At 34.3% G+C, this 14,572-nt stretch overlaps 1 protein-coding gene across 1 annotated transcript; it reads left to right on the top strand.

The window, feature by feature from the left end:
• The first annotated feature begins 8,432 nt into the window (after positions 1–8,432).
• LOC149176881 (putative nucleoredoxin 1) lies at positions 8,433–12,888 on the top strand. Its single transcript, XM_089421600.1, has 4 exons — positions 8,433–8,525; positions 8,622–9,089; positions 10,826–11,329; positions 12,286–12,888. Exons 1-4 carry the CDS (start codon positions 8,433–8,435, stop codon positions 12,886–12,888), a joined length of 1,668 nt encoding a protein of 555 aa, XP_089277726.1.
• Positions 12,889–14,572: the final 1,684 nt, after the last annotated feature.

Below are 14,572 nucleotides of genomic sequence, written 5' to 3'. Positions count from 1 at the left end.
TTATATTTCCATATCCTTTAATTTCATGTGACAAAAGGAACACATGGAAAATCATGGTTGGTCCACGATGGATTGATGTGGGAGACCCAGATGAAATGCAGTGACATGGAATGACATGGTTATGATGATATGCATGTCTCTATCAGATGGCTAGCTGTGACCAGACCATGAGTTATCATATGTGATCCTTCTCATTGTTGGATGGCTGCGACCATACTGTGGTTCGTTATGATCCTCTTTGACGGATGGTTGTGCCCATACTTGGATCCATTTACATGATCATTCTCTGGATGGCTGTGTCCATGCCACGATTCATGTATCATTTGACAAAGATCTCAGTTTATGTATATGTATCTAGATTCTATACTAGTTTGTAGGTTTTCTGACAGTAGACCTGATCCGGATTTAAACAGGAACGCAATAAAACACAGAGATAACCATAAACATAGATATGCAGCGGAAATAATACTTCACTTCATTAATGTAAAACACTGAAATATGCTTACAAATAGTAATGGAAATAAACCAGCTAGGGCGATGGTAGTTTATCTCTGAGAAGAGATGTGGTGGCTACATCCCTCTGAATTGTTCAAAAACTGTGTTACAATGAGGCTCGAAGGTCTATTTATTGTTGAGAAACAATGGAAAACCCTTAACATTCCAAAACCTAACCCTAGAAGATGAAACGCCAAATTGTGGGCCCCGTTTGGGTAAATTAGTACATCAATTTCCTAGGGTCGTAACTTTGGCATACGATCTCCGTTGGACATGTACAATAGCTCGTTAGAAAGACTTATCCGAGCACTACAACTTTGGGAGGCAACATGTTGCCCCAGATTACCCAAAAAACGTCGTTTAGGGCCTCAAAACGGCTCTGGAATTCAGGACCCAAAAAACTGCTAAAAATAGTAAATTGTGGTACAATTTAGGAAACTGAAAAAGCTGAAAGAGACAGTTGTGGGGGTCCAAATGGGATAGGTGGGTGGCCACCAACATCCACCTGGATCATTCCTCATCCCTTAGGAAGCAATGGTCCCCATTGCGTTGAGTTCCTCCATCTGCTGAACTTGTCCTGCAATCTCTGATGTGTCCAGTAATGGTGGGAAGCATGGTTGACGATGGTCCATATTGAACACTTGGTGCAAGCCAAGGAATGGAGGAATGTTGTGCTTCACAGCATTGTTGCCCTTAGCCTTGGTACTGGTGTAAGGACCATGTCGGAGTCGCCTGAGTTTCTGATGGGTTCTGGTAAGGCGTTCTCTCTGCAGATGTAACCAAACTTTGTCGCCCACTTGAAACTTGTGTGGTATCTCTGTGGGTGAGGAGAAGTTGTTCCTGTGTTCTGTCATGACCGTATCCCTTTGCTACTGCTGCTGCATGGAGGAACCCTTTGCAGGGGTCATGGATGTAGCAACGATCTTCCCCTTACTTTGGGAGTGAACCAGACAGATAAATTTCCTGGTCTGGGAGATGAGCTTGCTGCCTTTCTTAGCAGTGATCAAAGATGTGGTAGTAGGTGGGGCTACCTCCGGTATCCTGTATAATGAATTATTTAAATAAATAATGGCAGCACGAGGCCTTGAATCATACACAGCATGTCGCCTCCACAAGTATGGTTGGCCTAATAACACATCACAAACATCCAGAGGTGTAACATCACACAATACCTCGTCTGTGAAGGGCTTGATGCTATAGGGAAGGCGACACTGCTGGCGAACTTTGAGACCTCGTCCTTCATGAAGCCACCCGAGACTGTACGACTATGGGTGTGGTGTAGTCGGTAGGCCCAACCGCTTCACGACCTCTGCTGAAATGAGGTTCTTTTGGCTGCCACTATCAACAATGAATTGTAGCGGTGAACCCTTCACCCACATCTGTGAGTGGAAAAGACGCTCCCCTTCCTCTGGATTTTTGGGCTCATCTTTCTGGATCTTGGTGGTGGCAACAGTGGCGCTGGGATCTGCATCAATGATCTGCTTCCCTTTGCCATTCCCCTTGTTGGTTTCTGGCTCAGGGTCAGAACATGCATCTCATTCGGAAGCCTTCAACTCAGCCACTAGCGACTACTTGGTCCGACACTCACTTGTGTTATGAGTGGGACTCTTGTGGAACTCACACCACTTCCCTGTGTCCTTCTTCGGCTTCATGGTGTTGTTCTTTTCTTGCGGCTTCGACGGGTTGTCTTGGGTCACCCCGCCTTGGCTTTGTCCTTTGGGCTTCGGATTTGCAGATCCAAAGTCTCGCTTCTTCTGTTTGAACTTTTGCTTGATTTTGACAGCGTATCGGTACGCCGTACTGAGCGAGGAGATGTTCAAGAACACCATCTCTTCCTGGATGTATCTGTGCAGGCAGCCACGGTATTTGAGTACCAGATGCAGCTCAAAATCTTTGATACCCAACTGTGTGCGAAGGGTATGAAAAATGTTTGTGAACTCCGGCACATCTTGGTCTCGTCCCTGCCGCAGTGTGGTCCATTTGATGTATTTGTCCTCGTAGCTTTTGACAGGGTAGTACTGCTCCTTGATGGCATCTCGAAAGTCGTTCCAAGTGGGTGCGGCTGAAAATAGTGAGCCTGTACTTTCATCCTTCTGCTCGTAGTAGGTTTCCCACCAGTCCTTGACGTGGGGGGCTGCTTTGAGAAGAGCGAAAACAATCTTTTCCCGATTTGAAAATTCATGAACAGAAAAATACCCATCTAGCAGATTTAACCATTTATCTATGACATCCGCGTCTATTTGACCCTCGAAGATGGGGATTTCAAAATTAACTTGTACCTTAAACGGTGTGGCGCTTCCAGAGTAGCTGTTGGAAGCCGATGTGTCACCTCTGGGTAGCCGCTGAAGGATCTGCGCAAAGCTATCCATCATCGCGTTCCTTTGCTGCTCGAGGGCTTCTTCGAGCAAGGTTTTGATAGGATCTCTGCCCCCTCATCTTTCTTCTCATCCGCCATGAGAGCTCGTCAAGATTTGCGAGGCTGGTCTTGCAAAGGTTCAACCAGTTCAAGCCCTAACTCCTTATATCCCGACCTCGTTGGGGACATGCAAAGAAAAACAGAGAAAAAGCAGACCGCTCTGATACCACTGATCCGGATTTAAACAGGAACACAATAAAACACAAAGATAACCATAAACATAGATATGCAGCAGAAATAATACTTCACTTCATTAATGTAAAACACTGAAATATGCTTACAAACAGTAATGGAAATAAACCAGCTAGGGTGATGGTAGCTTATCTCTGAGAAGAGATGTGGTGGCTACATGCCTTTGAACTGTTAAAAAATTGTGTTACAATGAGGCTCGAAGGCCTATTTATTGTTGAGAAACAATGGAAAACCCTTAACATTCCAAAACCTAACCCTAGAAGATGAAACGCCAAATTGTGGGTCCCGTTTGGATAAAATGGTATATCAATTTCCCGGGGTCATAACTTTGGCATACGATCTCCGTTTGATGCGTACAATAGCTCGTTAGAAAGATCTATCCGAGCACTACAACTTTGGGAGGAAACATGGGTCCAGGGACCCATGGACCCATGGACTTATGGACCCATGTTGCCCCAGATTCCCAAAAAAATGTCGTTTAGGGCCTCAAAACGGCTCTGGAAGTTCAGGACCTGAAAAACTGCTCAAAATAGTAAACTGTGCTACAATTTAGGAAACTGAAAAAGCTGAAAGAGACAGTTGTGGGGGTCCAAATGGGATAGGTGGGTGGCCACCAACATCCACCTGGATCAAGACCAGTTCCCTGCACTGATTTATAAAGCATTTCATCCCTCACTCCAGCTGGGCCTTCACACTTTAGGGGGCATATGTTACACAACATTTTGTCACTGTCCATTTACTCCTCGTTCCTTGATCCTGGAGGACCTCTACAGTGAACCCCGAATTATTTGCCTTCATGAAGAAACTCCCATTGTGTCACTCTTCATGAGCAGATCAATTCCCTTTTGCACCATTTTCCCTAAAACTTCTATTTTGCCCAGTTTACAAGACCGATGCAAATGACCTTTGTCTCCCTTGCGCCAATGTGCAAAGATAAGCACTACTCCTTGTGCCAAACAAAATGATTGAGTTGTGCTCCAGTTGCACCGATCCTGTTTTGGAAAGTTTTTTAAATTTGGAGCCGAAGCTTCCAGCTCTAGAAGCTTTGTAACGAAAGTCTAGTAAATGGTTTTGCTGGATGGGGTTGAGGATGTCAGTTTTGGATCCTTTCCCCTATAATAATGGAACTACCTCAAGGGATAAGCCCTTCTCCTATGAGAATAGGATCCATATCTCATCCATTTTTCCTATATAAACCTCCCTTCTTCCCAAGCACAAGCGAGTGTTGATGTTGGTGTGCTTATGCTATTTTGGTTTGGAGTAGACAACAAGTTATTACTAGTTGTAGCTATGTAGTTGTGTGAGGGAGAAGTGTGACTTGGTTTGGAGTGAAACCTAAAGGGAGGAGCCTTAAAACTATTGTTGATTGTTACCATCATGGAATGCTAGCAAAAGTGTGTGGGAACCTGTTCTTGTCAGAGGAGGACTGCAACGTCAAGACAAATGGTTGTAATCTCTGTTTGATATTAATATATGCAAGTATCAATTTATTTTCTACATCTTTTGTCATCTTACACATTCATGGCTTAATGTTTCTTGACTTGTTAAGTAGGTTGAATTACAATTTGTCTATAGCCACGTTTGTTGTTTGTTTTTGTTTACTTGTTTTAGGTGCTTGAAGAAGGAAGTAAGAGATAACTGGAGTGATCAAGCAAGGACATCATCAAACAGGTTAAGAGGACTAAGACATAGGCCCTCTTAATTAGTTCTAACCTAAGGAAATATTCCATAGAATGTATTTGTTGTGGCTAGACCCATCATCGGGCTAGAGGAATTCGTTCATGTCCATAGTTATAATTTTACTTCACCAAACTTATGAAATACCTCCTGGGCAAGGTTGTGGAACAAATCTGGATGATTGCTCTCTAGGACTTTCCAAATTACAAAACTGACTTTCAAAAGCTGCAATTTCAATTTCAGAAATAGGATGGCCGCCTAGGCCATATTGATAAACATTTCTCATGCATGTTCTTGCTAACTGATCTATTAGGCTCTAACCCGAAAGATTCGGCCTCAGTTACATCGGTATCCGCTGAGCAGGAGGGGTAAAATGTTGACTCTTAGTAATTTTTTGATTAGTTTCCATGCAGACAACTTTTAATTTATAGTTTGCAGTCATACATATACATAGACGACTAGAATATGGTTGTGGACATGACAATCAAGTTTATATAGCTTGGATAGCTAGACTAAGTATTTTTTGCTATGGGATGACTTATAATGCGATTAGGTGATCAACAAACTTGGTTTCTCGATGGGAAAGTTGAGACCACCTAACCAGGGTCTATGTGGTCGTAACTTGCTTGCTTATTTTATAATGAAAAAAAAGATCTATCAAGCTTAAAAAAAAAAAATACTATTATTATTATATATGTTAATTATACTATAGTTTAAAAATATAACTATTAATATAATAACATAATATAATATAATATTAATATAATAATCATAAATATATAAATATGGAATAATATGATGGTTATTATTTATATAGTTCTTAAGAATGAAAAATAATTAGTCTCTAACAAGATACCTTTCATGATTATTAATGTAGTTGATATACGATGTATATCAACCATATTTACTAATGTGGTTGTAGATATGCTTCATATATATTTATCAAGATATATCAACTATATCAACAAATATGATTGTGCTAATAGATATTATATTGCTTAATCCAATTCTATTATAAATTATTTAAGTATAGACCATTTATAATAAGAATTATTTTCAACATTTTCTCTTTCTAAAACGTAATAATTACACACATATATTTAAAAAAAAAAATTTATTTATACACTTTTATATATTTTTAAAATTCTTTTAATTATGTAAAAATAATAACTAACCATATTTCTATTAACATCTTAACTATGACTGGAATATCTTTTCAGTTGCATATAAATTTGTCAATTTTAAAGCCTTATAACGCATACTAAAAATAAAATATAAAAAAATAAGAAATTCTATCCAAGATTTGATTACTTTCAACTTTTTATTTTACAAGTATTATATAAAATTTAGCCCAAAAAGGAATCATTTCTTTATAAAAAACTATGCAGATGCTCTATTGTATAAGACGGAAAGAGTATAATTTTGATTTGAGTAAACGCTTAAATATATTAAAATAAATAAATAAAGGCTATATAGTTGAGTATAATTTTGGTTTTATATATATTTAAATATCTTAAAATAAGTAAGGTTTACATAGTAAATATTTACGATTTAGTTTAAATATAAATGAATGAAACCAAAAATAACAAAGACAAATTTCATCATAAAAATAAAATAATTAATAAAATACTGTATTGATGAATGTAATTACTAAAAATTAAGAAATTTGATTAACTAATAGCGTATCTATATGTGTACGTGTTTTATTTTTATTAATATATAAGTCTATAATTAAATTTGTTAAAATATGTTTTTAATATAATAATAAGTCACTTTAAATTGAAATTTTGTGAAAAAATTATAATTCATGAAAATAGAAATATATAAAAGAAAAAGAAAAAATCAAAAAATTAAATGAAAAGGAAAAAAAAAACTAAAAACTAAAAATTAATAACTAATAGAAATGAAAGTTATTAAACAACCCATAATAGGGCCTCAACCAATCACTTTACAAATAAATAAATTTAAATAATAATAATAAATAACAAAAAATGAATTCCTAATGTTAAATTATGGATAAACATCATAAATTTTTGGTTAAAGACAAACTAATACGTGCAATGCAAAACTAAAAAATATTTAAAATATCAATATTAAAAAAACAAAATATAATAGAAAAAAAATACTTATTCTATTAAAAGAATTGTTTTGGTGGATTATGTTAAGAAGACAAAGTATCATATGCTAAGAAGACAAAGTATCATATATGCATTGAGGAGGTTAAGATTATTGCTAAGATTTTTCATTTTCGTCACGGTAAGTTTAGGGAAGCTATTAAAATTGAAAGGAGGTCAAGTAATCTAAATAGGGATTATAAACAGGGATGACAAACAAGGATGATACATGGAAAATTAGCATGTTGGATCCCTGCCCTTTCCTCTTAGTTTTTTTTCCTTCTTGATTTAGTGGTTGTGTCAATTTCCTTGATTTTCTTTTTTTATTTCCTTAATTTTGGTTTCTTCTAATTTCCCCCCTTAGTTTATTGATTCTTTGTTTTCCTTTGTGGGTTTATTTTCTCACCTTTTTATATTTTATATTTACATAATATATTTTTTGTTATTGATCTTAATTTATTTTTATATTCTTCCTTGACTTTGGTGTGTTATAATTTATTCTAATTTCCTATTTATTAAGCTTTGTAATAAGAATATTATTTCCCATTATTTTAACGATGCATCCTTTGACGTCATTTTATGGAGTGGGTAATAATATGATATCTATATATATAAATTATTTCTCTCATAATTCTTAGTGGAGTTTAAGGTAATTTCAAATATATATATATATATATATGAGAAAAATAATTTTCTTAGTTTAGTCAAATGTATTTTCAAATGTATTTTCAAGTTTATGTGACAAATAATATTAATATTTATTTATATATATTTGATTAATTATTTAAATTATGAAGAAAAATAATCTTTCACTTTTTTTGCCTGTGTCTATCTATTTAATATGTGTCTATGATCCGATTCTTCATCTTGTCTTGATGATGAACCACACATCACAAAAACCTATAGTCATTTTAAAAAAATATTAATTATTATATCTTATAATATAATTAATTAATTATTCAATTCAATTTAAACATCTATAAACTTCTAAATATAAAAATATACCAACAACCCTGTTACCTTGATGGCTGTCTTACTAACTAGAATTGATCTTAACCCTATTACCGTGATGTGTGTGTCACTAACCGGATATGATCAGAACTAGTGAAACAATGAATTTACCTTGATGGCTGTCTCACTAACTAGAATTGATCTTAACCCTATTACCATGATGTGTGTGTCACTAACCGGATATGATCAGAACTAGTGAAACCATGAATTATGATTTCCGAGTTGTACACATTGCTTTTGTTTTCCAAACAAAGCTCTTTATATAATTTAAACATATGCTATATTTGACTAATGGACAAACAAATTATGAAAAACAGCTTTGAAAAACTTGTTCTTGACAAATACAGTTAACTCTAAAATTTAGAGGAGGAAAAGTTAAATGTTATAAAAACAGATTATAACTGAATTGGTCGCCTCTCACTATAAATTCTCATGAGGATTGGCAGAGGTACCGGTCAAAATCAAACTGAATTGGCCTCCTCCGCCTATAAATTTTCTTTTTCTCTTTCTTCACACAGGAGCTTACCATGGGCGAACGAAATGGTGAAACCCGCCACAGTTTGAGCTCTTTGTTTTGCACTGAGGAACGTGATTACTTGATCAGAAAAAATGGAGAGAAGGTAATGTTATAATTTTACTATAGTGTTACATTATCTGATATCATTTATTCTGTTCCAAAACTTCAATCTATGTATTGAATCCAATGTAATCTACAGGTGAAAGTTGCAGAACTTGAAGGGAAATATGTGGGCATTTACTTTACTGCCCATTTTTTTTGGGTCTCCAGGCGTTTCTCCACGCCCATTTTGTCCGAAATCTATGAAAAGTTATTGGAGAAGGGAGACTTCGAGATCATCTACGTTTCTGAAGAATATGATGATAAGTGTTCCGAGGAACTCCTCCAAGGGATGCCATGGCTTGCCGTGCCATTCTCAGATAAAAATACAAGGGAAAATCTTAGAAAGACCTTTCGTAAGGGCTATGAGGAACCGTGCTTTACTGTTCTGGACAAAGACGGCAGAGTTGCTAACCCTAATGGTTTGGAGATTATTAAAAGATATGGTGCCGATGGGTATCCATTTACTGCAGAGAGGCTTGAGGAGCTGAATGCTTCACATACTATAGAGTCTCTTCTGGTGTCTGATGAACGGGATTATGTCCTTGGCCATGGAGTGGGAAGAAAGGTGGGTGTTTTCCTTTTTTTTTTTTTTGTTTGTGTTTTTCTTCACCTGCAAATCCGAATCTGGGTTTCTTTTATGGGAACGTAGGCAAGACAGCAGGTATTGAATTGGCTATTAAGCTTGAAAACTTAGAGATGATGGGCACAGAAATCTATAAGGTGTAAAGCAATTGGTTTATATGGGGTTGGTTTTCAACTGGGTCTTTGGTTCAATTTTTATAGGGAAGATAGAGCAATGGTTTATATGGGGTTGGTTTTCAACTGGGTCTTTGGTTCAATTTTTATAGGGAAGATAGGAAATATTCTTGGGGAATTACTTTTATGAGAATGTAAGGAAGAAAGCATGTATTAAATTGGCTATTGAGCTTGAAAACTTAGAGAATAGATCATGCACGAGGTTTTTGGTTCAATTCTTTGGAAGATAAGAAATATCTTTGTGAATTACTTTTATGAGAATGTAGAAGAAAGTATATATTAAATTGGCTATTGATCTTGAAAACTTAGAGAATAGAATATAGATCATGCACACAAAAACCCATAAGGTGTAGATCAGTTGGTTTGTATGGGTTTTAGTTTCTATCAGGTTTTTTGTTCAATTCTCATAGGGAGGATAGGAAATAGCTTTGGGGGTATTATTTTTATGACAATGTAGGGAAGAAAGCATATATTGAATTGGCTATTGAGCTTGAAAACTTATAGAATAGATCATGCATAGGGAGGATAGGAAATAGCTTTGGGGGTATTATTTTTATGACAATGTAGGGAAGAAAGCATGCATTGAATTGGCTATTGAGCTTGAAAACTTATAGAATAGATCATGCACTCAGAAACCCATGAGGTGTAGAGAAAGTGGTTTGTGTGGGGTTTAATTCTTATAGGGAGGATAGTAACCACCTTTGAGGGAATTAAACTATCAAATGCCATTCAAATTCCATATCGCATCCCATTGGTTGGAAGATTATTCTTACATCCAACTATGGTTGGAAGATTAAAGCATCTCATTGATTGGAAGATTATTCTTACGTCCAACATTAATATCAGCCTAGCTTGAAAAAAAATATGAATCTCCTTGACATCTCATTGATTGGAAGATTATTTTTACATCCAACATTGATATCAGCCTAGCTTGAAAAAATAATATAAATCCCATTGGTTGGAAAATTATTCTTACATCGAACTATCCAAACAAACATCTAGCCTCCATAAGGCATCTCATTGATTGGAAGATTATTCTTGCATCAATTATCCAAACAATCCAAACGGTCATCCAGCCTCCGTATAGCATCTCATTGGTTGGAAAATTATTTTTACATGGAACATTAATATCAGCCTAAATTGAAAAGAAATAAAAAATAATTCAAATAAAAAATTTAACTAATACTGAAATAGATAAATAATAAATAAATAATTGATTCAATTGCTTAAAGCTACACAATTAAAAATTATTGAAACTACATGCCAGCTGAATGTGATTATCCCACACTTTCTTAGTAAAAATAGGTGCATTGATTTAAACTCGCTGTAACTATCTGTAAAATGGGTGAAACTACAAGTTAACTGAATGTAACCGAGTAATTATCCCACCATATTTTTGTTAAAAATAGGTGCATAGATTTTATTACATGATGGTTTCATTGTCAATTTGGGCTTTTGTCAATAGGTTCCCTTTTCTTGTTAAAAATAGGTGCATAGATTTTATTACATGATGCTTTCATTGTCAATTTGGGCTTTTGTCAATAGGTTCCGGTAAGGGAGCTTGCGGGAAAGACAGTTGCTCTGCATTTTGATAGCGCCTCTTCTGCCTTCCATAGTGGTTCGCGAAGGTTTAATCGAAAGCTTGTGGAGATTTATAATCAACTTCAGGAGAGAGGGGAGGCCTTTGAGATTGTGTTTATGCCGTTGGAGTTACAAATCCAACCTATGTACGATAATGGATTTAGAAGGCTTTATGCAAACTTTCCATGGCTGACTTTGCCACTTGGAGACAAAACTACACAAAAATTGTTACAATTCTTCAGCCTTGGGTGTGGCCCAGGCTTAGTTATTTTAGGTCCGGGCGGGAGAATAGTCGAGATTAAGGGGATGGGAATTATACAAGAATGTGGAATCCGAGGTTATCCATTTACAAAAGAGCGGCTGGCTGAGCTTGAGGCCGAAAAGAAAGCCGAACGAGAAGCACAAACCGTGGAGTCACTCTTGGTTTCAGATGAGCATAACTTTGTTATCAATCATGGAGGTGACGAGGTGAGTTACTGATATCTACTTACTACTTTCAATTTTCTGATTTCTTGAATTTTGAATTATGAATCATACCATAGATAGTGCATTTGATGTAGATGGCTCATTATTTGAATATTTTAATTATATGTACATGTGTGGGGTTAATTATTTGATCAGTATTTATGGTTGTATTGCGGTGAGCAATCATATGGACATGGGTGCAGTTAATTATTTGGACATGGGTGTGGTTAATTATTTAATTGTATCGTGTGTTTATGGTCGTTTGTCAGCAATCAGATGGACATGGGTGCAATTAATTATTTGTGGTCGTTTGTCAGCAATCAGATGGACATGGGTGCAATTAATTATTTGACCGCTCTTATATCCATCCTCCATCCTTAAGCAATCAGAGGGACATGACGGACATGGGTGTGGTTAATTATTGGGTGCTCTTAATTATTTGATTGTGTCTATAGTGCTCTCTAGCCATCAAATGGACATGGTGTGGTTAATTTTTTTACTGCTCCTATGTCCGTTGGTAGGCAATCAGATGGACATGGTTGGTAGGCAATCAGATGGACATGGTTGATAAGCAATCAGAGGGACATGGGTGCGGTTAACTATTTAACTGCACCTATGTCTATTTGGTTGCTGAATATTAGATGTAGGCAATCAAACAAACATGTGTGCAGTTAATTCCACCTAGTTGCTAAATATTAGAGACTCAACACCATAGTAACTGGTCAATTAGGGTGACTCATAGTAGATGAGAATTCTATATAGAACTATTTTCTGATTGATTACAAATTTTAAAAAAATCAATAATTTTAATTCTCTTTACCATTTGATTCTCGGATATTCCCAAAATCTGCCATGGAAAAAAAATAAATAAATGATTTTTGGATATTCTCAAAAGCTGCACTTGAAATAAAATAAAATAAATGATGCATATCATTTATATATTTTGGTTAGTGTAACAGGTCCTGGTATCTGAGCTTGTGGGAAAAACTGTTGCTCTGTATTTCTCTGCGCATTGGTGTACTCCTTGCCGAGGTTTCACTCCAAAGCTTGTGAAGGTATACAACGAACTGAAGGAAAGAGGAGAAGCGTTTGAGATTGTTTTCATCTCTTCTGACGACAATGAGGAGGATTTTGAAGAATACTACGGAAGCATGCCATGGTTGGCTCTTCCATTTGGAGATGAAAGAAAGGAACATTTAGGTGATATTTACGATGTGACTGGCATCCCGGCCTTGATTGTGATTCATCCAGGGAAAACGGTGACTGATACCAGAGATACCGTGAGGGCCATACGCAGTGTTGGAGCCAAGGCTTATCCCTTTACTTATGCGCATCTTCAAACGCTGGAGAAGGAAATCGAAGAACATGAAAACGCAGATGATGACGCTGACGAAGAATATTTCAATGACGGAGGATATTCCATTGATAAAGGTCCTGAAGAAGACGCAGGTGCGGAGATCGACGAAGCATATGAAGAAGACGCAGATGCTGCCATTGACGAGAACAACAAACCAGATGGAGTTATCTGTGAAGGTGGTGTTTGCTATTTTAAACGAAGCTGAATGTATCTATTATTCTAGTCAGATATAAGATGATACCTTTCTCACCATTTACCTGGCTAGTTTGGAAATGTATTTCAAAATTGAATAACTGGGTGGCTCTGTCACCTCATCTCAGTACAAGGAATTTTGTTGTAAAAAAAGGTGATCGTCAATGGAGTTGTGCATGTATACTTTTGTAGCATGCTGGTTTGCTCTTAAATGGTGTTTCGAGACCGAAGGCTTTGTGTTGCCATTTATACTTGCATCATAGCAATTAATAATATATTAAATGCATCATAGCAATTAATAATATAATGTTATAGAGATGTTTAAATTTTATGACTTTTATAGAATGCACGGAGGAAAAGGTATGTTTATGAGAGATTCTTCAGCTGCAGCGTAAATCATATAGAAGATTTACATAGAATATCATTTGTAAATTATATAGAAGATATTGTCAAGACAAGTTGAAGAAGAAACAGATCGAGCTTAGCACAGATCTTGGGATGAGGGTCAAATTATTATTATTATTATTATTATTAATAATAAATAAAATAATTTTAATTGGTGTTAATTGTTAGTTAGAAAATTAATTCATTTATTTATTTAATAATTAATAATTATAAAGATTATAATAATAGGTTGTTAATAAAAGTCAGTTATAATTAATAAAAATATAGGAATGAGGTAACTTTAAAAATAAAAATAATTGGAAAGAGGTAAAAAAAATAAAATAAATAAATTATTATTTATTTTATTTACTTATTATTTATCACTATTATTATTTTATTTATTTATTTATTTAATGGTTAGTTTTCTAACTAACCATTAATTGGTGTTAATGGTTAGTTAGAAAACTAATTCATTTATTTATTTAATTAAAGATTATAATAATATGTTGTTAATAAAAGTTAGTTAGAATTAATAAAAATATAGGAATGAGGTAACTTAAAAAATAAATAAAATAAATTAAAAATAAATAAATATTAATGTATGTAAATTAAAGAAACTGGTTATAAATAAATAAATAAAAATAAAAATAAATTAGTTAATTAAAAATAAAAAATAAAAAATAAAAAATAAATAAAAATAAATAAATAAAAATAAATAAATAAATAAAAATTAAAAAATTAAAAAATTAAAAAAAATTAAAAAAAAAATTAAAAAAATAAATAAATAAAAAAATAAAAATAAAATAAAATAATAATAATAATAATAATTAAAAAATAAATAAATAAAAATAAAAACAAATAACTAAATAAATCAATAATAATGATAATAATAATAATAATACGTAACAAGAAAAGATTATCAAGTTAAATAAGTTAACTAATAAAAATCAATAAAAAAATAAAAAATAAAATTAAGATAAAAAATAAAATAAAATAAAAATAAATAATAATAATAATAATAATAATAATAATAATAATTAAAAGAATAAAAATAAATAAATAAATAAATAAAAATAAAAACAAACAAATAAATAAATCAATAATAATGATAATAATAATAATAATAGGTAACAACAAAGGATTATCAAAATCATAATCTTTCAGTAGGATTATCAAAATCATAATCTTTCAATTAGGAAGAGAGGGCTGGGATCCAACAGCTGCTTATCTTCCATTCGTCCTCTCTATTGAGATTGTTCGGTCTTTTCTCAATTTCAAGGGCTTCCCTAAATTTTATGATGGTCTTTTCTCAA

This window comes from Pinus tabuliformis, chromosome 4_1, assembly GCF_031772625.1.
Source record: "Pinus tabuliformis cultivar Carrire ecotype Pingquan chromosome 4_1, CPIR1, whole genome shotgun sequence".
NCBI lineage: Eukaryota > Viridiplantae > Streptophyta > Pinopsida > Pinales > Pinaceae > Pinus > Pinus tabuliformis.
Note: the sequence above shows the minus strand (reverse complement) of the source record. Positions and strands in the feature narration are given on the sequence as shown.

Coding starts and splice junctions, on each gene's coding strand:
- LOC149176881 (XM_089421600.1), top strand. CDS start 8,433: ATGGGCGAACGAAATGGTGAAACCCGCCACAGTTTGAGCTCTTTGTTT. Junction 8,526..8,621: donor TCAGAAAAAATGGAGAGAAG/GTAATGTTATAA, acceptor TGTAATCTACAG/GTGAAAGTTGCAGAACTTGA. Junction 11,330..12,285: donor TCAATCATGGAGGTGACGAG/GTGAGTTACTGA, acceptor TTAGTGTAACAG/GTCCTGGTATCTGAGCTTGT.